The sequence below is a fragment of the Pteropus vampyrus genome, unplaced genomic scaffold, assembly GCF_000151845.1.
Source record: "Pteropus vampyrus isolate Shadow unplaced genomic scaffold, Pvam_2.0 Scaffold10, whole genome shotgun sequence".
NCBI classification, from domain to species: Eukaryota; Metazoa; Chordata; class Mammalia; order Chiroptera; family Pteropodidae; genus Pteropus; species Pteropus vampyrus.
Genome location: NW_011888791.1, coordinates 13398356 through 13421352, shown reverse-complemented (window position 1 = coordinate 13421352; position 22997 = coordinate 13398356). Strand labels below are relative to the sequence as shown.

At 31.2% G+C, this 22997-nt stretch overlaps 1 protein-coding gene across 11 annotated transcripts in view; it reads left to right on the top strand.

Moving 5' to 3' along the window:
* MIPOL1 (mirror-image polydactyly 1) overlaps positions 1-22997 on the top strand; it is a 263509-nt gene that overhangs the window by 23670 nt on the left and 216842 nt on the right. For 5 of the 11 annotated variants that reach the window (XM_023522262.1, XM_023522270.1, XM_011376476.2 and 2 more), the window contains 3 exons: positions 4041-4119; positions 19810-20029; positions 21611-21746. In XM_023522262.1, the coding sequence (XP_023378030.1) occupies positions 4041-4119; positions 19810-20029; positions 21611-21746 (435 nt within the window). Of the gene's footprint in view, positions 1-3337; positions 3474-4040; positions 4120-7859; positions 7916-16057; positions 16150-19809; positions 20030-21610; positions 21747-22997 lie in introns of those variants that run through there. The other 6 variants (XM_023522268.1, XM_023522274.1, XM_023522265.1 and 3 more) reach the window with 6 other exon arrangements.

Here is a 22997-nt window from a genome sequence, read left to right as displayed (position 1 = left end):
TTAATGAAATCATTTCAATGCAGAAATTACAGACATTTCTTAGTCTAGGAAATATGAAATTCGAGTTTTTTAGAGTTACAGTCGGATATGAGGCAGTATTATAAATGATTCCTACTTTGACACTATTGGATTCAAGTTACACAAATTTGTGATTAAACTAAGGAGACATTAAGGGGGAAATTCCATTAACCAGAGTCAGCCAAAAACTTTTGCCATAATGTGGCTTTTGTGGAGGAAGGTAGAAATGGCATCTCATTTTTAAGAAGTCCTGAGTGGAGTTACATTGGTGAATAAAATCCCATTTTTGAATGCCTCTTTATCAAAAAGGCATTTAATTTTAAAGAATAAATGTCAGAATCAGTTAAAATTTTTTAGGCAGATTAGAAATTTTAGGCTGGTCAAAGAACAAATTTTGTTTCATGAGGTGTTTTACTGCTGAGTAAACTTTGGGAGAGTCAGGTTATATTTGAGAGCACAGAGATGTTAAATTTTTTCAATTTATGTATTTTGATAGGGTGAAGTTATGAAATTTTGGCAGATATATACAGATTCCTATATACCTATAGAGAGAATGGTGTATGTACAGTTTTGTTATTATTATTTATTTTTCTATATAATAAGACTCACTTTGAGAATTAAAAACAACTTGGAGGAATGAGGTTAGGAATCTTTGATGGAAAAGATTTTAATTTAACAGATGCTAATATGTTATGTTCTATCTGTTATAGTAAAGATTTTCTTTTTCTTCTTTAACATGGGTCATTTTTTCCGGCACTACTTATAAACAAACTTGAGTTGGAAATCAGTTTTATTTTGCTACTTGAACCTGAGATATACATTAATAATTATAAAGCAATTAACTTATATTTTGTTTGTGCTGTAGTAAGTTAGCTTTTTGATTAAGAAGCCTCATTTATCAGCTGTCCACTGAAAAATCATCCCACAAGTTTTAACGTGAATATATAATTTTTAGTTAAAACAAGTTATTGATATCAAATCTTGAAGGTAAGAGTAAGGAAACAAATTACTATTTTATTAGTCTTAATCCTTTGTCCTGAAATAAATAGAAGTGTAAAATATGTTGCATGTTTACAGAAATCATCTGTTCCTATTGGAATATGTAGGTATATAAGTTATAATTATTTGATTCATTAGAACATCTAATTTTTTGCTTGACAATATGCAAATGTGCCATTAAATCTGTTTTTTAAGATTTTTCCAGTTTAATGTCGGAATCCAAATTCATAAAGAGTTGGAAAAATGAGATGTCTGAGCTATAGGATTCACAGGGATTTTATACGAAGCCTATTTAATCAGGATAACACTGTTATTAATATTCATAATGTCAGCTGGAACACAAATGACAGACTATGGGGCCTAAAAATTTTACTTGGTGAATTTATTAAAAGTAGCTTAAAAAATTAATGGAATTTAAGTAAAGTTGGTGAATATGAAAATCTTGTGTTAGCACAAAAAAATCTCCATTAGAACTTTCTTTAAGATCATATTGCATTGATGTCTTTTGACAGCTTTCGTTGGTACTTAAAGAAGAAAGATGCATGAATGGTCATTTAAGAGGATTTAAACACATTGGCACATTAATTTTTACATGAATAATAAGTACTTTCCAAAAGCAATTAACTTACAGTGTACAAGATATGAATTGAAAAATAAGACTGTGACATCAAGGGCAAATCAAATGTGCTGTACATTTTAAACTTAGTGGCAGGACTTTTTAATATTTTAATTTATTTTATTTATATAATTTGCATAGGATATGACTTAGAAATGGTTATTTTAATGCATTCGAAAGCATATTAGGAGAACAAGAAAGCTCCCACCCTTCCGCAAAATATTGAAAGTGTTAAACATTATCCTCTGCAAGTGTCATTTGCATTGATTAGAGAATTAAACGTTTATTGTGTTATTGGTATTATTTGAGAATATGTTCAATTTTGCAGAAAGTCAAAGGGATGATTCTGATTGAGTTTAGTGCTAAAAATACGTATATGTCAACAAAGACTTATTGATTATAGCTTAACAAATGTGTAATGAATAAGCTTCTTAAAGTTTAGTGTGAGAAGTTTAGTTAACCATCTGAGTATAGTAAATTTGTTCTGTATTTTACCCTAAGAAAGTAAAAAGTTGAGAATGACAAGTAAAACTGAGGTGCATTTTTTTTGTACTGTTATTCTTTATGTTTTAAAATGTACTTTTAACGACATTACACCAGTGCTCATTTTTATATTTATTTTTGAAATTTATTAAAAACAATCTAAGACCATTATGTATAGTCACAATAACGACAAGTATTTTATATTGTATTTTTCAGAGGTTATTTTTCTTGTGAATTTTAATACTTATAAAAGCATAGTTTAGCTTTTATCTATAACAGGCCACTTAGGGGTTATCAGTGAGAGACTGTAGGCATTGGCCTGGCAGTCTGTTTGGGTACTAGAAGTTTCACTTGCAGTCTGTCAATGTTATATATGAATTTAGTTTCATTAGATATACAGGAATACATATGCAAATATGCCATTATGTTTTGGGACTCATATTCAGAGTTTGATTGGGAAAAGCATTAATTACCAGAGTGGTAGAAATGATCAAAATATAATGCATACATTAAAATTTTTGTATAAGGAATGAAATCAAATTAATATATTGGGTATAATTTTTTCTAGTGGTTCTGTAGAAGTTAGGTTTTGGACGAGGGTGGTGGTTTTGTTTTCAGCTCTGAGAGATTCACTTATATGCCCAGCAGAGGACAGCATTTTACTATGTCAGCCTCATAAAAAAAATTAGTCCTGCTTAGACTGTCAATGTTTCTTGTAATTACTCCCAGTATATTTGTTGCTTGCTTATGAATTAACTTGCATTTATGGAACTAAATCATTCCAATCATTTAATTACACCTGAGGAGCTGAACTATAATTGCTTGCTTCCAACTAGGATCTGATATGGCTTGAGCAGTATTAATTTGGTGTTTACTTTTCTGAGTGCTAAAAGCATTAAAATGATTGTGCAATGGGATTACATTTTACTAATTGCTGGCATTCATTAGCTGGGTAAATGATGAGGAAGAGTGACTGTATATTGCAAAGGGATAAAATTATGGTTTTAAATAGTATATTACTAAGCACATTAAGGCCTGTAAGACATGTTTTAAAATACTCCAGAGGTTATTAAAGACTGTATTTTCTACATGTCTTGCTATATGAATCTCTTATTAAAAGACTGCAATTATTATTAACCTTTTTGGGCAATATGTAGGGAAATGGCTTCATTGACTAGAACATATTTCTTTGATATTAATAACTTCCTATATATTCAGCTAATCCAAAAGTAAATGAGGAACTTAGAAAAAGATTGCCAACTCCAGATCAACATATTTAGAGAAAATTGGAAAAAGGAGAAGCTTACTAGAGCTTTATTTGAGGACTTTTTAAAGAACGCAGAGTTCTAGCTGTGAGGTAAATCTAATTTTATTCTCCTTAAAACCATGCAAAAAAAAACTTGTATAGCTTTTGTCATGTTTATTATGAAAACAAATGTGATAGAATTATCAATTCCACAAGCTAATGACAGTCTTTATTTTTTTTAAAAAATGGAATAGCATTCTTAAATTACTTTTACAAGTACATAATATTTATATGAAAATATACATTGTAAATGCAAGTCAATAAATTCAAAATTTTTGGTATAAAGTTTATGACAAGTAGACTACAAATTTTATTTTTCTTAAATTGTTGAGGTTATATTTGGAGAAGACTTAAATAAATGGTTCTCTAACCATAAAGGAGCAAGAATGTCTAGAAGCTTAATTTGAACTGTATTTAATAGACTGCAAGTGTGAAGGAAAGACTCTTTTTCTGAGAAAAAAGATCTAACTTTACCTGTTGAAATACAGTTAATTGTACCATTATAAATGTTTTAGACAACCATTTATCCTGTAAATTCTCTGTTAAACAAAGGTAAGGCTTAGGTGTGTTCTGATATATTGTTTTAAGTTTATTTATCTAGAGTTGGCTTTATTTTAGCTTCATATCTTGGAGCAAAACCCAGAGACATTGCCAGAGCAAACAAGAACAGAAGTACAAATGGAGGACTGGTCAAAAGGTAAGGACTTTTAAGGTATTAATACCAAACCCCAGGTGTTGTGCTAGTTCAAGGCACTGAATGAAGTGTGTTTGTTCTAACCATTATATTAGACAGAGGCAGAAAAGCACACGTGCACATGCACCCACACACAAAGAAGAAGGCATACATAAAGAGACCCACATATTGCAAAAGAGACACAAAGAAGGCACACAGAGAAAGAGACGCACACTGTGAATGAGACATGGAAGGTATATATAGAGAGACAGACAGACATATGCACGTACTGAGAGACACCTACAGAGAAAGAGACCAAGACACATACAAATACAGAGACACATGTAGAGATAAGTGTGTACCAAAAGACACACCCACAAAGAGACACAGAGAGTTGTGATCAGAGGGGCCCAGAGAGAATCAGAACAATAGAGACATGCAGAGATGTGCAGATGGAGTCAGAGACAAGGAGAGAGACAGAAAAAAAGATACATACGGATATGCACAGGCAGAGGGAGAGAACAGTGAGAGACAGAAACACAGTTTGACTAAGAGATGATGAGAGAGAGACAGAAAGAGGGAGAAGGATCGCACATCTGTTTATCTAAAGAACAACATGGTCATGAAGAGAGGTTTTAAATGTTAGACTTTTAATTGAGATCTCTTACAGTAAAATGGTGCAAATCTGGAAACCTTGGGAAAGTAATTATTCTGAATATAGTATTACATATAGTTGAAGGCTTAAACTTTATGTATTTCATTTTTATTTCCTCCAATTTTATAATTTAAAAACTAGGATCATTACCAAAACATCACACATATCTCTTTTTGGATTCCCCCTCCCCCAACAGAGCTCCTTTTTCACCATATTATCAACCATACTTTTTACCTTTTTCAGAAGGTTAAAGGCCATTTGGGGGATCATTCCATCATCTTTATACTAAGTAAATTAATAGCTATGCATTGTTTTCAGGTATAGAATGATGCTGTATTTTCTGAGTATACCTTTTTCTGATTTCTGCATTTGTTGTTAATTTCCATACTGTTATAAATTTTCTTGTAATTTATACCTACTATTAGCAACTTATTTGTGATACTAGGCTGCTTGCTATGAGTTTAGAATCCAAGTAACTGACTGAATTGTGTAGAAAGTAATAACAAGTAATATCTGAGTAATGTAGTTAAAGGTCTTCAGTGCAAAGTTAAATGTTTTAGTGAATAGACTTTGTGACAATTTTGGTCTACTCTCTTTATATTCAAGTTTGTGATAAGGATACATTGGTGGGAACTAATTTGTTACAGCTGTTTTTATTCGTTTATGCAAATAAGCAAGTAAACATTCTTCTTTTGAAGAGCTCAAAGCAGTTTTACTCAATATATGTACAAAATAAGAAGTAAATAATGATGTTCTCATTACTTATGTTCCCTTTTCATAGGTTACATTACTGTGAAAAGTCATATTGTGCAGATTATAGACAAAAGGATCTTTAAGAACACAAAGGAATTATTTTTAATATATCTAAAGAGCTAGAGGTTGTGGAGGAAATTCTTTTCATAAATGTAGAATAAAAAGGAAAGATGCAAAGGAAGGGAGCTGCTAAAGCTCTAAGACACTTATGAAAAGAAGATTTTAGGGCTAAAGACGTGGATCCATCAATAGTTTGTAGGAAACACGGACTGTAGTAGATGTGAATGAAACATCATTAAGAAAATTTGCATTTTTACAGGCTTTTTTTGATATTGAAAATAGGAATAGGACATTCCTTTATATAAAGGGCCTGCTAATGAAACATTATTAAGAATTAAGCAGGTGAAAGTAATATCTTTTGAATTTTGTAATAACTGATATGTTTAAACAGTAAAATCTACATGGTCATCTCTTGATAGAGAGGGTCATGGGATTTATCATAAAGCACAAATTGCTTCAAAACTCTCTTACACTAATGTTCATAGTCTACTCTTGTAAATAATTATTTTATTTTATTTTATTTTATTTTACTTATCCTTTAAAGGAATCAAGCTAATTAAACACTTGTATTACACAGATTTGCTTTTGTGTCATCTTACAAATTTCATGAGGAGTGCCGAAGTAGTTATCCTTTTTCTAGGTTTATTGTAGAAACATTGTTGAAATATTTGAAGTCAAAGAATTGATGAGATCTATAATGTTAACAGATATAAAACGATTTACATTTTTCTTTGTTTTTGTCGTTATATAAGTATTTTGGAAAATGTCAAGCTGAGATTGGTAGATAGGACAGGTGAAGACATCTACAAAATGTGTCCAGGTTTCTTTAGGTAGTTAAAAATAACCATGAATGACTGAAATTTTAAGGTGTTGGAAGCAGTAGCTGAGTGGATAAACGTATGTTGCCAAAAAGGCATCAACATCTTCTGGCTTCTTAATTAAATAAATAATGTTTTGCCCTTTCATGAAAACTTTCTGTTTTTAAAGGTTCTTTTTTTTCCTGCTTTTTAAGAAAAAAACGAAAGGTCATACTCAAAGGACGTATGTAAAGTCAACCTTCAGAAAGAATGGGTTATTATATGATTGGTTGTTTAGCCCTTTTTACCATTTACTTATTTTTTATTTATCTGTATAACAAAAAAAGCATAGGGTCAGAAACCTCTTATGAACAATTAATTACTAGTCTAATAAATTTCTGGATATTTCTTATACTAAATTTTGGTGGTTTTTATTTAATTAGTTTTATAGTACATAATAGTCCATTGGAAATAGTTTGCATATTATTTGCAAATAAACATATGTCATCTGTATACATACCTGCAGTAATGTAGGTAAATATGAAGTCTGGATGCCAGTTAAATTTAGAATATTGTGAGACATAATTAAATTTAGAACCTTTAGGGGTCAGTGTTCCCCTAAGAAAGGTTAAAAAAGGTTATTGTGCCCATCCAAATTAAATATTAAGTCTGCTCTATTTTAAATATTTCTTACCAATGGAAGGTAAGAATCACACTTGAAGAAGCTTTAGACAAAAATCTTTCAATGTCATGAGTTTCTTCAATATCATTTTTAGGTTTATCATTTTAGAAAAATAAAGTTAATATGTATTTTATACAGAGTAGTTATTTTCACTTATGTATTACCTCAATTTAAATATGAATCATGTTTTTAAATTATTTTATGCTTAATATGTAAGCATGATTCTAAATCATTGTATGCATTTGAAACGAGATGAAAAACCATTTCTAGAACTGCTTATGTTAACAGAGTCCTTACATGTTGTAGTTTATTGGAGGCTAGCAAATATTTTTATAATCTTATCTTGCGGAATTTAAGTAAAAGGCAGCTGTCCTCTTTATTTTAGAACTGAACTAGCAATTACCTTTTGTAGCCATGATTCTTTTGGTTTTCCTACCAAACAAAATAAATAACTGGGACTAAAACCTAACAAAAGGTAATTTATAAGTGGTTTACTAGTTTCTTACTGAGTCAGAATACTATTTATTTTTGCTTGGTATTTGGAACCTGCATGCTACCATCAGTCTCTTATTATTGGCTCATTTACCTTTCTGTCTTTTCACAAAGTATACAGTCTTGTCACGTTTTGTCCATCTGTTTTTCTGTAAATGAATTATATCTAAAACTGTTGCATGATTGATAAGCATTTTATATAAGAATAGGCATCTATAGAAACATTATAGAAAAACATCTAGGATTTTTTAAATGTCTTTGATTATTATGACTAAAATATTATTTTGTAATCTCATATTATTTTCATAAACTATTTTCTTTTAAGGTAGAGGAGCAGGAAATGGCAAGGCGTACAGATGGACATCCATTTCTACCAGCAAGGTAGCTGTTAGGAAAAAAACGATTCCCTAGGCATCATGATTAGACACTCCTTGAAATTCAAGGTTTTGAAAATACCTGGATAATTAATCATTCTGTGTTAAATGACAGGACTTGAATTGTATTTAATTATTGGCTTTCTAGTAAGCAATGGTATTTTTTCCCTAAATAGGTCATATAATTTGTTTTTGTTTATTTGTTTTAAAGCAGAAAGTAAATTGCACTGGAGAACCCAGTGCATTTAATAATTTCTATAAAATGTTGTAGTAGACAGAACACAGTTTTTGGAGATAGATAGACCAGGGTTTCAATTTTTTAATCTTTCACTTACTACCTCACTTACCTGTACTTAAGTGTAAGTTTCATAATGATTTTTAAGCCTGAGTTTCTTGTATATGGAAAAGGAGATAATTCTTTTAAGACTGTTTTGAAGATTAGGGATCGTATATGTATTTCATATACCAGAGTAATTATTTTTCAGTAGTGTGGTGGTAATGGTTTTTACAGATGAAAAAAGAAAAAAGATTGTTGATATATTTTACAGGGCCTAAATAAATGGTAGTGGTTGTTACTGTTATTTCATCCAGCTGTAAAAGGTAGGTATATAAAAAAGCTTTAAAAATATTAAGAAACATAAATAACAGTATTTGAAATAGTATTACTAATTTTATTAGAAGTCTGTTCTCTTCAGATATGTTCACAATATCATTAGAAACTTGATTTTTTTCAAAGTAGTATAGCTGATATTTAGCATAGTTATATTTGATAGAATAGAATTTTAAATCAATAATATTTATTTAGGATAAAATCTAATTTTGTCTGTTTTAAAATCCCATTGCAATAAAAATCTTCAGACTATCGACTTCATACAATGTGCCTTTTTCCTTTTGGCAAGTGTGAATTTAAGAATTTTTTTTCCATATGCTGTAGAGGGGTTAAAAAAGAACATTTCTGAGGTCTGATTAAATTTCCTATTCATCTCCATAGTACCTAACTTAATAGAGTGCTGTTAGCTTTACACATGACTGTCTAGAATATTTGAGAGTGGTTTTAAGACTACTGGCAACTGGCCAGCAAGGACTGATTCACTTCCAGAGGAAATACCAAGGTAACTCTTAAAAGAATGATTGAGGTTATACTATTTTATAAAGAAAAAAACCATCTTATTTTAAATAAGTTTTTTAAAGTAAATGAGATTCTGAGTGTCTTTACTTTTAAGCTTGATGTGAATGATTCTGCGATTCTCCCCTTCGCCTTGGTAGAAAAGGGAATGAAAAAAACAAAAAAATGTTTACAAGGGCAACAGTTTTTTAACTGGTTATAAAGTTTGTTCTGAACTGCGTTTTGAGATTCATTATTTCTAATATGAATAATTAACATCTGTGAATTTATGCTATATATTATATTTTTTTACTTTTTTGGGGCAGTTTTTAAAATAAACTTTATTTTGTAGAGCAGTCGTAGGTTCACAGCAAAATTAAGCGGAAAGTACAAAATTCCCATTACACCCCCTACTCTTTAACCCTACAGCCTCCCGCTGTACATACAACCTCCCCGCCATCGGCATCTCCCCGTACACTGGGACATTTGCTGCAATTGATGAACTTACCCATAAATTCTTAATAAGAGAAAAGTTTGTGAGATAATAGCAATCTTTATTTCATTTTTGTTTTTACCCTATATAGAGTGTTTTAAATCAATTCAGTCTATACTCTTCTGTGTGGGATTCTTAAAATACTTTGGTACCTTATTTTATAAAAATAATAATTACTAAGAAGAATAAGCATGAAAAATGGTAAATTTCTTTTTTTAACAGGAACACTTCTTTTCTGTACTATTGATAGGATTGTCTCTGTACAACTTGTGACTATCTTTGATTTAAGGATATTCAACTCTACTCTTAATATGCAAGCTCTTTCAAATTTATTTGTGGCTATGAAAATATGAATATGTTTTTTTTTGAAATAGAAAAAACTACTTGAATTTTTCACAAGTTTTTTGCTTTGTTTTAAATTCATCATTCTCAAGATTCTGAGCTGCTTGATAAAAGATTCTCATTCATTTCTGATTATGGCTCTTTTATGCCAGAGCACTTCCTGGAACACATATTTACAATACGAATCTTAATATAATATTATTGAATCTTTAATTTTATATAAATTCGAGTTTCAGTTTATTATATTTAAGATAATTGTTGTGTTCTCCATAGTGACTGTATTTGTCACTTTTAGTATGATTACTATAAAAGTCCTGCGTGTACATTGGCATTTTGTTGATTTTAGAGATCTGAATCAATATATGTTGGTGTGTAGACTGAATTTATAGCCATTTACACAGTTGGTCCAGGTTGACTGGCTGTTTATGGAGTAAGACTGATATGATTACATTTACTACATTTACTCAACTACTTTGGGTTGTGAATAAATTTGATAGTTGAATAAAATATTTTGGGGGAGTTACTAAATACTCTAGGGGTGTGTGTGTGTGTGTGTGTGTGTGTGTGTGTGTGTGTCTGTATGTGTTGGGGGCATGTTAGTCTGAGTACGTGTGCACACGCATGTGCTTTAATCAAAACAGCTTATCACTCAGGACATTATTTTTTTAATCTTTTTGGGGGAAGTTTCAGATACAATTTTTCTTTGTGTTTTTCCTTTTGTGTTTTTGTTTTTTCTTGGAGACTATAAAAAAGCAAACTAAGAACAATTCAGACTACAAAATTTTTAAATTGGTTACATAGATTATTTCATAGTTTAAATGATTGAATTAAAAATATTCTAATCTGTAGCTTTTAGATAAAATCAATAATCCTTTGCCAAATGATAAAATTGTCCTGATGATGTATGGTAAAAAAAAATAATTATTTTAGAAAATTCTATTTTAATTTACAGTTTTAATTTTTTTGTGATTCTAGTCTTTACATATCAAAACTTTGGTACTTTAAAATCAGGATACTAGTGGGGGAAAGTTAAAAGTAATAATTTCATATTGATATAATTACTCTTGTAGACATACTGAATATGTTAGTTTTTGCTAATTAAGTATTTTTTAAATTAGAAACTAAATCCTCCTTTTTAATACAGTTTCACTGGCTGTATCTAAGGTAATTTAATGTACTCTAAAACATAGTAATGTTTATTGATTTGAGCACTTTTTGTATAGTAATACAGAGTTAATCATAGGATACCCTTATTTCCTTCTTCAGTTAATGTCCTGTCTTTTTCCGCCCTCTGTTCAAAATTTTCAGATTAATATTGATTCCTAACAGATTTGGATAGGTAGGGTTTATTCAGCATTAGTTTCCTTGTAGCAACGCATGTATTAGAAGAAATATGATAGGAAAGAGAATAAATACGTAGTCTTTAAGGATTCGGGCTTTTGTATAAATTTTAACATTTGGAATATAGAATATTGAGTATTCTGTATCCTTTCCACAGGTTGATGTAAATAATTTGCAATTTGAATGAATTCCTATTTTAAGTAGATTAAATGGTTCTTGAATTTTTATCAAAAAAAAACAAACGTTGCTAAATTTAGAGTCACTGAAGCCTTTTATTCAATTGCTTTTAAGAGTTTAAAGTTTAAAAAAGTAATGATTTCAGTTCAGCAAATCTGATTTTTTTTTTTTTACAGTAAGCTTCTTTGCCTATATTTTATAATCAGCCCATATAGAGTTTAAGACCAGGACAGGGCTGCATTAGTCCAGGTAAGGAGAACAAAGACAAAACAAAACAAAAATTTTCATTAAAAAAACAGTCCTTGATCTCCTGAGAGTGCAATAGAGACTAGCATCAGAGACTTCCTTTGCATTTTTAATAGGCCATTTGCTCTCTAAGATGTTCTGTATTGGTCCTTTATTACCTTTTTCTTTTTTTTAAAGTCTCTGTTCCTCCGCCAAGTCATTTGAAATGAACACATTATTAAAAAAAAAAATTTACTTTTCTCAGGCTTTTTTTTGGAGTTTCAGGTATTTAATGCTTTTTTTAAAAGTTAAAAATACCAACTCTAACAAGGAGCCTGTGATAGTATAGTGTAATTAACATGACACTAGTATAGTAGTCACAGTTGATTAATGAAATGGGAGTCTCCACCTTTTCTTTTATGGTTTTTTTTTTCTGGAGAAACAAATGATGAATTTGAATAAAACATACATAATTTGCATAGAAAGTTATGTAATGATGCCATATAGAGTATAATGATTTCCTAAAACCTTGTATTTAAAGTAACCTGAATTACAATGAGAGATAAACAGAATATTTACCCTTCCCTTATGAGCTGCTGCTGATATGTAAATTTATTCTTCTACTTTGCACAAATATACTTTTGAGCTACTGCTTAAACACTTTGAGGTCCTTAGTCAAACAGTTTTAATGATGCCTCCAATATTGTGAAAGTGTGACATTTGATGAATGTCTCATATAGTTTTGATATCTGGGAACATGTCAACAAAAAAAAATTGAACATTGGTTTGTCATGCAACACCTAGATAATTTATAATTTTACTGTTTATATCCATCTTGACATTTTTTATCTGCCAAAGGCAGGTTTCATTTGGAATCTTAATCTGAGATTTATTTGGTGGATCTGGAAATCATAGCTAGGGTTCCCACAGGAAATGGTCCATCTACCAACAGATTAAATGGCAGTCCTGCAGTTGTTAGGGGAGCTCTGCATTTAACACACATGCATACTCATTCAGACAGCACTGTGGAGAAAAATTAAAGTAGTAACCCAGGTTTAGGAACAATGTAGCTAAAAAGTCCCATATTTGCTGAATGACAAAGGGTTATATAGCAGCATTTCATTTTATTATTCGTGCTTGAATTTCTTGTTTGCTCTGTTGAGTCTGCTGACGAATACTAATAAATGCCTGCAACAATCCAGACGAGAGATGCCTGGCAACAAAGCTATGCGGTGGACCTCCCTGATCTTCTCCAGTTCACAACCTGACCTTTTGAAAAATTGGCTGGGCTAAGCTGCAGAATTTGGGTGTAATGGTTATTGTTAACTCCAGCTTTAGGATTTATTAATTTGTGTGATCAAGACTTACCTATACTTCAAAGTTTCAAAAGACCAAACACAATCATCCATCCATTAGAACTAACATTGTGTTTCAGTGATTTCCACTTAGTATCTGACTGATGATTCTTCTGTTTTGTTTTCCAATTCTAAAAATTCTCTTAAGTAAAAAGAAAAGCATATATAAAGAAAATGTGTTTTTTCTCTTTATACTTGTTATTGGAAAAGTTGCTTTCTATAAATGATATATAAAATCGGTGAATTCATGGACAATTGGTATGTGTTCATACTTAAAAATATACAAAACCTATTTTACTTGAATTGTAGAAATTAGAGATTTACATAGTTCATTCATATTTTAACTGCTTTATATAAATTATTCTTATAATAAAATTTGAGAAAAGCTGAAAAGGTTAGGAATATATAGAAAGTAGCTGAATAGTTTATATAACTGGGGGATAAATAGAGTAACAATTGCCATTATGTTAGTTAATCAAATTGTAGGATAGTTTTCACAATCATTTCAGCCTAAGTAATATTTGTAAAGGTTTAAATAGGGTGATGTAAGTTTTACAAACCTTTTTTTTTTTAAATGTGATATGTTCATAAGTTAATTAGATAATCTAAGCTTTAGGAGATTACACAATTATACTGCATTCATAGCCTTCATATAGTGAAGAATCTTAAAATTTAGAAGCTGAAACGATAGAACTTAGTTCTTACACAGAAATCTGACCTTTTCCCCAAAAGAATGAATACTGATGTGTTCATGATTATTTCAGACGATGAAACAAAAGCTTGTTAAAATTTGGTGTAGTACTACCACTTTAATAGCTTTTTTAATAATAATAAAAAAAGTAACAGAATTTCTGTAATTTCCGTGACTAACCAGTGGAAGACTTGAAACATGGTACACTAAGTCACAGAATTATCTTAATCAAAGATGAAATTACTTCACCACTTCATTTTGATATGCTTATCTGGGTATATAACCATGTGTAGGAATGTAAAGGATATAGTTGATTTTGAATATCCAACCCTTGTGCCCAAATGACTAAATTATGTGATATTGACAGGTTTCATCTTTTACAGCTTTATAAAAAACCTTTATAAAACCTTACTTCAGTATCTTATAGCTACATCCAACTGCTCTTCCCCAAGTATTTTTGACTTCCCATCAATATTATATAATAACACCTTATTAGAACTACGTAAGATTTTATCTGTGCTTTCCAACATGATAGTCAATGGCTACATGTGGTTTTGAGCACTTGAAATGTGTGCAGTGGGAATGCAGACCAATGAAAATGAAAGGTATAGTTTTTTTTTCCTTCTTAATGACTGTTCAAGCCAAAACAAAACAAAACAACAAAAATCCCCAAACCCTGAAAGAATATATAGGACCCAAGTAACAGCTTTGCATTTTTTAAGCCAAAGATCCAAAAGTTATTTAATTTCATGTGACTTCTAAATCAGAATCTGTGAAGGATAAGTGCCTATGATCTACTAGCTATGATCCTGATTATATCTAATATCATGTGCCAATACAGTGAGTGCTCAAATTATGTTACAGAAACATGCTATTTAAATTTCTTATTTTCCTGCCATGGGCTGAATTTACAGAAATATTAGTTTTATTCCTATGGAATTGGATTTTCTTTCAGGATCTTTTCCTAATATCAGGATTTCTAAATTCTGAAGTCCTATTATTTCTGTAATTTATTTTATAATCCGATATAAACTTTCTTAAACCATTATTTATTAGTTACAAATTTTAACCTTGTTATGTATTTTCTCTTTATTATATGTTTCTCATTGGATATTCTTACAGTGTAATAAAATATTTTGCTTTTAACAAAATGGATTTTGCAGCTAATAATAGTTAACATTTATTGAGTGTATTCTGTGCTGACACTTTTCTAAGAAATTATATAATTCAAATTTAATCCTCATAACAACCTTTTGAGGTCGGTGCTATTATGATGTAATTTTTTATTGATAGAGAAGCTAATGAGAGGTTAAGTAATTTGCTAAAAGTCATATAGCTGTATGGTAGAGCCAGAATTAAAAACCCTGCAGTCTGTGGTTCTGCTTGGAAGACCTAAATACACCAGGAGTCTAGTTGGAAGGTCTAAACTCTTCCCTTGTACACACTTACATTAGGTGAGACCACTGTGATATGGCAAACATTTCCGATGTCTTTTTCTTTTATGATTTGGAGAAAAGTAACCAGATATGCAAATGTGTAAAACTAACCCTTCCACAAAAAAGAGAAACAAATAGTCAGAAATACTTAGTAAAAAAAATAAACAGTATTTGTACATGCATACAGCTAGATTTAACTTAAAGAATTGGTAGAATTTTTAGGAGCCACTAACTGATAATTGTTGTTCTGATTATGTTGAAAGTAATTATTTCAAAAAATTCTTAACCATTGAGAAGAAGACATCTTTTGTTTAAAATGTGGACTGTAGTAATTCCATCATAACATCAAATTTATACACCTATTTAATACCAAAAAAATATCATTTTGATGTTTTTACATAATGTGGTGATAGACAATATACAAAAGAAAGAAACAATAAACATGAGACTTTTAATTTATTTATGAAATCAGATGCTACAGTATAAGTTGTAACCTTTCCAAAAAAAAGTTTAAAGAAGCAGTGACCAATTGTATTAGCAAGTATCAGAGAGCACATTAACAAATTGCCTCCTTATGATTTATTTTTGATATAAATTTCCCTGAGTAGCACCTGCATCTGAAGAAGCAAGAGTTCCATTTATTTGAATGACTTGTCTATAGTACTTCTATTTCTCTTTCTATTTTCTGACGGTGAGCTCTCAGGTAGCTGGGATGTTGCTATTCTGAGTAACCCCAGTAGGATCCCTAGAGACAATTCTAGCTCAACCACTCTGAAGAAACAGCTCTGTAAACAGTATTGACCCCCCTGGGGACCATCAAATCCGTTTACACAGATACCAGTTGTCACAAACTATTTACAAAGCCAGGCAGAACAGAATTTCCCAGCCTCTAAGAATCCCTATTTGATTCTAGCCACCTCCTCACTTCTATATAGTAATTGTGAAATAACAGTTATTTTTTGACAATGAGTCATCATTTTTTAGGTAGCCTCAATTCAACTGAGTATATTATACATTGACTGATGTATAATTGGATAATTGAACTCAAAGGGAATCCTAAAGCTTTCTGTCGTAAGGTAAGAAATGATGTAATACTGTTAATTTTCTAGACTTAAGGAATTGAGAATTTAATAACAATTTTAGCATTGAGATAGTTGGCGATACTAATACCTCCAGAAATAAAGAATCTGTTAGGTCTTGAAAATGGTCCCTTGGAAACAGCATGAAAATCACTAGAGGAATACAGGGCCTTCAGAATATATTGTACAGCCAGCCAAGGCACATACATTAAGTATTGAGATTCCCTAAAAAAACTTCACTAAATCCACCCATTTTCCCAGGTGAATAAACTGTCCCTGGCAATAGCTGTAGGTGCCATTTGAGGAAAACCTAGTAGTAGTCTTCCATAGCATTATTTTATTTTATTATTTATGCCCACAGCACCTGGTCTTCTTAAGTGGTCTCCCATCCAAGTACTAACCAGGCCCGACCGACCCTTAGCTTCCGAGATCAGACATCGTGCTTGTTCAGGGTGGCATGGCCATAGACCATGGACCATGGCTCCACTGGGGCACAAACTCAGGACCTTCTGTGTGTAAAGCAGACATGCTAACTGCTACACTATGGAACCACATCCCATAACATTTTTTTCAAATGCTCACAGGATAAATTTATGTGGAAGTGGTAGCATTAGATAGTAATAGCAAAAATTAATATACTTGGTTTGAAGTCATCAAATTTCTATGTCCAAATATTGGTGTGTCCACAGAAGAGTAAATAAAGGGATCGATAGTCATCATAAAAAATTCCCTGTGTTTAACTATAAGGAAAGTTAGATCTTATAGACTTAAGAATTATGAAGAGATTGAAAATTTATTTTCTAAATCCATATGGAGAAATGAATTTAGTAATAATGATGAAGCAATTAACAATGACATTGATTAAACACTGAAGTAGGTTATAGTTTCCATTTTAAACTATATTAGAGAGTGAGGAAGCAGTAGAATAGTTTTAGTTTTAAGCTTTCATCTGTTTAGAGAAAAAGTTTAAATCAGAAGTGAATGTTCTTTTAAAAATTTATCTAATTGACTTGTGTGCAAAACCTGTAACTTCACTTTTTATTGAATTTTGTTGACTTATGTTTATATTTCTATATGTAATCCTATTTCATTAATTTTAATAATTCATAGAAAACCTACAGTATGATATATCTATGATAACTACTAGGAAAATAAAGATAAGAAACAGACTCTTCCCTCAAGGACTCTGTAGTATAGGGAGGAAGGCAAACTGATCTAATGAACTGAATACAATGTGATAAGAACTCTGGTAGGATATAGAGACCAAATGCAAAATGTTAGATATACTGATGCTCAACTGGAAACTCTAGGAATTTTTCACAAAAGGCATTTGTTCCAAACGCGTAGGAATTTGCAAAGTAGTAAACTGCCAAAGGGTTTGAATTAAGTGAAGTAAAGAAAAAGTTGACAGACTGGGAGAATAAGAAGAGAACAGGAAGAACAGGCATGAGCATGGAGGAGAAGAAATAGCTTTAGGAAAAACACAAAGCAGTACAAACAGCTTAAGTAAAAGCTTTTAGTAGCTTTATCTCATTATCACTTCCTAAAGATCTTTCTCCTATGCCAGAAAGTTTAGGAAAAATAATTGAAGACTGAATTAGAGTCACTAAGTACTATTATCTTTTTTGTTTGGAAAAGGTACTAACTCAGAAACCGAATATAAGTTAGACTTGGAATAGGTAAAGAAAATTTGACAAGATGCAGTATGATAGAGCAGTATTTAAAATCTAATTTGAAAAGTCAAAGTGCATCATGCCTGCAACTTTCAAATGTTTCAGAAAAAATTACATATGTTTAGGTAGGTAGGTAGATAAATAGATGCATAGAAAATGAATTGTAAAGCATGTGTGGTAAAACGTTAACATTTGGGGAATCTGGGCGAAGGGTATATGGAGTTCTTTGTACTGGTTTTGCAACTTCTTATAAGGCTGAAATTATTTCAAAATATAAAGGTAAAAAGAAATAACTTGTCTACAATCAGTTCTTGTCACCTTTCTCATTCCTCTCTCTCTCTCTTTAGCATGTTTATGCAGTCAGTGAAGTCTTTTGCATTTGGCTCTCATTTCTCCTTTGTGTTTCTTGCTGTTTTTCTGGATGACTTCAGTGTCTTCAAAGCTGACACTTTCATTACCCAGACTCCTTGATTTCCTCCTCTCCAAGTACCTTCCCCATCCATCTATTTCATCAACCCATTCCCAGATGAACCACGTCATGGACTTTGTTGTTACATGTTACTCATATTAGAAATATTCACTCCCTGACTGTAACATCTTGTCATTTCAATAGAAGGAATGACTGTTTTTCCTAAAGCTATTTCTTCTCCTCCATGCCCATGCCTGTTCTTCCTGTTCTGTTATTCTCACAGTCTCAACTTTTTCTTTACTTCACCTAACTCAAGCCTTTTGGTAGTTTATTACTTTGCATATTCCTGCTTATCCTCATTTGGAACAAATACCTTTGTGAAATCTTCCCATAGTTTCCACTTGAGCATCAGTATATCTAGCATATTTTGCATTTGGTCTCTATACCCTACCAGAGTTCTTATCACATTGTATTCAGTTCATTAGATCAGTTTGCCTTCCTCCCTGTACTACAAAGTCCTTGAGGAAAGAGTCTATTTCTTGTCTTTGTTTTCCTAGTACTTATCACTGACATACCACACTGTAGGTTTTCCATGAATTATTAAAATTAATGAATAACTAAATTAATTAGAAGGGTCAAACTTTCTGTGCAAATGGTTGAATTCTAATATAGGATAATACAATATGGCACAGTAGAAGAGCATTGAGAGCATTCAGAGGATTAAAACAACATTTGGTGGTAAAATAGTTGATCAAAATAAAAAGGCAGAGAGAAAGAAAACTCTTATAAATCAGCCTTGTTTACTCTAAAGTATAATTGAAGTCCCAGTAGAAGAGTATGGATAGTCTGATTTGCAGAGCAGGTATAATACATATCTGAGAAAATGGAGTTAAGAATTTTTATATTTATTTTATATTATGATTACAGAAATAATACCTAACATTTATTGATGTGTCAGACACCAGGCCAAGTATTTTGCATGTATTATTAATTTAGTTAATCCTCACAACAACTCAGGTGTTACTATGTTCTTATTTTTAAAATAAGAAACTGAGGCATGGATGGATGAAGTTTCTTGACCAAAGTTATGCACTTGGCAAAGCTGGAATTCTGACCCAAGCAGTGTGATACCATAGTTCCATGTATAGCATCACTTCACTATAATCATTAACTTGTTGCAGCCTATTTTTCAAAATTTAGAGGAAAAAAGTAATCTGAAAATAATACCTCTAAATCAATGTTTCTCAGCTTTGATTGTATGCTGGCGTCACCCAATCACTCAGAGATTTTGATTTAATTAGTATAAAATGTGGTCTGGGCTGTAGGATAATGCCTCAGGTTATTCCAACCTGCAGGCAAGGTTTAAATCACTGTCCTAAACGCCCCCTCCCTGTGGGAATGGAAATATTAATGGCAGAACCACATTGCGTATGCTTATGTGATAACAATAAGAGTAAGACTATAGAAAGTATATGTTTAAAGCTATAAGACAGTCCACAAAAATACTCATTTGAATGATTCAGTATGTAGCTATGGTGTTGCATGTATCGTGTTTTTGTATTGTTTTAAATACAGATATAGCCCATAGTTATCTTGAGCAGGAGACTACAGAGAGAATTAAAAGTACACAGCCGGATGAGCAACTTACTGTGACTTCTAAGGGAAGCGTGCATCAGAAATCCAATGAATTAGTTAATGAAGCCACATATGAGGATACAAAACTGCCAGGGCAGAGATCAAGGAATTTTTCTTATCCAAGTGATGAGTCATCTTACTACACTACTGAAAAATCCAAGTGAGTGCTCGCAGCCTTAGATTTAAAAAATAAGAATTGGGAGAACTCTTCCTTCCTTCTTCTCTTCCTTGCCTCCCTCCCTTTATTCTCCCTTATTTATGATATGAGCTAAATTGGACATGTCATTAACTTATTAAAATTTGGTGAAATCTACCAGAGTTTTCTCCTCTTTCCATTATATTGATACGATGTGTCTAGATTGCTTAGTAAAAAAGCGCAAGATGAGTTTGAATAAAGGCCATGAGGTTTTATTCCTTCTTGTTGAATATATTTTCTGTGACCTTTCATTATGGATTGGGAAATAACTATTGAATTGATATAAATGGGATATTATTCATCAGAGCCTAAAACCAGCAGCTCTAAGACAAAATAAGCCCCAAGATGTGTTTTGGTTTGGGTTAGCATTATTTTTCATTTAAATGAGTTTGACTGCTTTTAGAAGGGCCTTATACATTCCAATTTGACTTTCTTATTATTCTACATTCTGCAGCTTTTACCCATTCACCTTACCTATCTATCCCATGAAAGGATTTGAGTTTGTGACACCTTTGCCTTTTCCATATGAGATTTAAGATACTTTGATAATTAGTCATTTATTATGAAAATACTACTTACTAAATTACAAAAATTTCAGCGACTAATGTATTTTCAGTCCAGAAAAAAATCTTATTTCATAGAATAAATTTTAACAATTTTTCATAGGAATAGCTATTGCTGTTTACTTAAAAATTATTCAGTAGGTATGTTAACATGTCTCTACCTCTTAGCAATGAGTTATATTCTTACTTAAGTACAGATTTGAGTATACTGTAGAGGAGTAGAGGTAAGGATGAATGAAGAGGTGATAACATTTTATAACTACATGGGAAAAATAAATAGAGATTGGGCTAAAGTCAGAGTATGAGACATCTAGTATAATTGCAGCAGAATATACACATGGTCAGTAGAGTGGCTCTGTCCCAGGCAGGCCTCACTGCTTAATTTCTTCTTAGAGACTCTAAGATTTATTTCTATTTAATATAATGCCTTCAAAAAATAGCCCATCTCTTTTTCTTTCCCTTTCTTTATACTACTTGTCCTTTGATACTCAAATAGAATGCAAAATGTCAAAAAAATTTTCATTTTTAATGAAAATGTTTTCATTTTTAATGTTTTGAATTTAATAGTGAAAGTGATATTCTGTCAACCAAATTGAAAAAATTATGATTATTATTCCCATTTTCAGGAAAGTGAGAAATGTGTTTTGTCCTGACTAAAAGTACAAATTTAATATTCCCAGCCGCTAAAACCTGAATTCTTAAAGTGTACTGATCTGTGAGTCTCTGTAGATGTTACTAAATGCTTTCATCAGAGTTAGTTCTCTCAGCTGATAGATTAGCACCTCAATAAAATCTATATATTTATTCTTTTTATTCATAGGATTTTCTTGTAACAGTAAATAACAAAAGAAGTTTTAAGTTAAGTAACTTTATATATTATTGTTAAAATTAAATTTGTCCCCCTCCCCATTTGAAGGGTGAAATTTATAGATCCTGTATAGTAGAAATCATGTGTGTATATTGTTTGTTTTCTTTATTACAGCGTTATGGAACATACAAATAAGAATTTGCATTATGAATGTATGATTCCTTGTCAAGTTACTTCAGACTTAGATAAAGAGAAGACGATAGCATTTCTTCTAACAGAATTGAACAATCTCAGAGCAAGCAATAAAAAGGTACAATATAGAAAATCCGATAATTATACACTGTGCTTTTAGCTGTTGACCTCCTAAATTTGCTTCGTTGTCCATCATAATTTAGTTTTATTGTGTACTTTAATCCTTTACCAGTAGCTTTATGTTGTTGCCGTATCATGCCAACAGGGTGTGATTGAGTTGGGATTTGGCCACAAAAAGCAATTTCTTTGGTTTCCTGCCCTTGCTGGCCTGTGATATCATTTCCTTTTTCATAAATCTGTGGTACCTTGAATATGTACCTGAAAAAAGATTCATTCACATTTTACTGTGGTAAAATTTTATTCCAGTGTTATGGAGAATGAGAAATTTAATGTGCTGGTTTTACATTACTTTCTTAACTTGTTTCTCTTTTTTTATTAGCATCTGTGCCCTATATTTCACATCAATAATATATGTAATTAAACTTTAAAGTAGCAGGGCTTGGCAGTATTGTCATTTACCTTGTGTTATATTGCTGCATTTTGTCTAATTCAACTTATGTCGTGTTTTATCTTTCCTCATTCTTTTTCTAGTTATATTTCTTTGAGCATTAAATAATGTTCATTTTTGTGCCTTCTTTTTTTTTAACCTCTCCATACTTTTCTGATTTTAATATGCTAGTTGTTTGACCTAACCAAACTGAAGCATGATGTTAGGATTGTTGATCATGTCTGATAGAAAACAACACAAATGACAAAAGCCAAGGCAGAAATTTAAAAAAACCCAAAAACCATTTGGAAAGATTCTGCATGCAAGAGATATTTTCTGTTCTTTTATTTATCAGTTATTTATTACATGCCAATTATGAATTAGGTGCCAGTGCCAATTTAAATGGAATACAATGGGATGGCATTCCCAAAGGGAAACTTGTTTCAGATATTAAGATTATTATCATAATTTTGTTTCAAACTGTTAGAATTACTAAGAGAAACTGGAAACTGTGCTGTTCATTAATTTTTTAGGATAGTCCCTTCCAAGCCTTTTGCTTTAAGACAATAGAATGGATCAGATTGCTTTTTGCAGTAGTTATTTTTAACAATTATGTTGTTCCCTCTTTCATTTCATTTGCCTATGCATACATATAAATTAAGTATATATAAATTGTTTTTATAATTTCTATGTTATTAAAAGAAATTATTGGTTTATAAAATACCTTAAAACCTTAAATATTGTGGGGGGTTTTTTTGGAGTTGTGTGTTTAGGGAGTTAAATGTAATATTATTTTTTAAAAAAATTTTACTTTAGGATTAA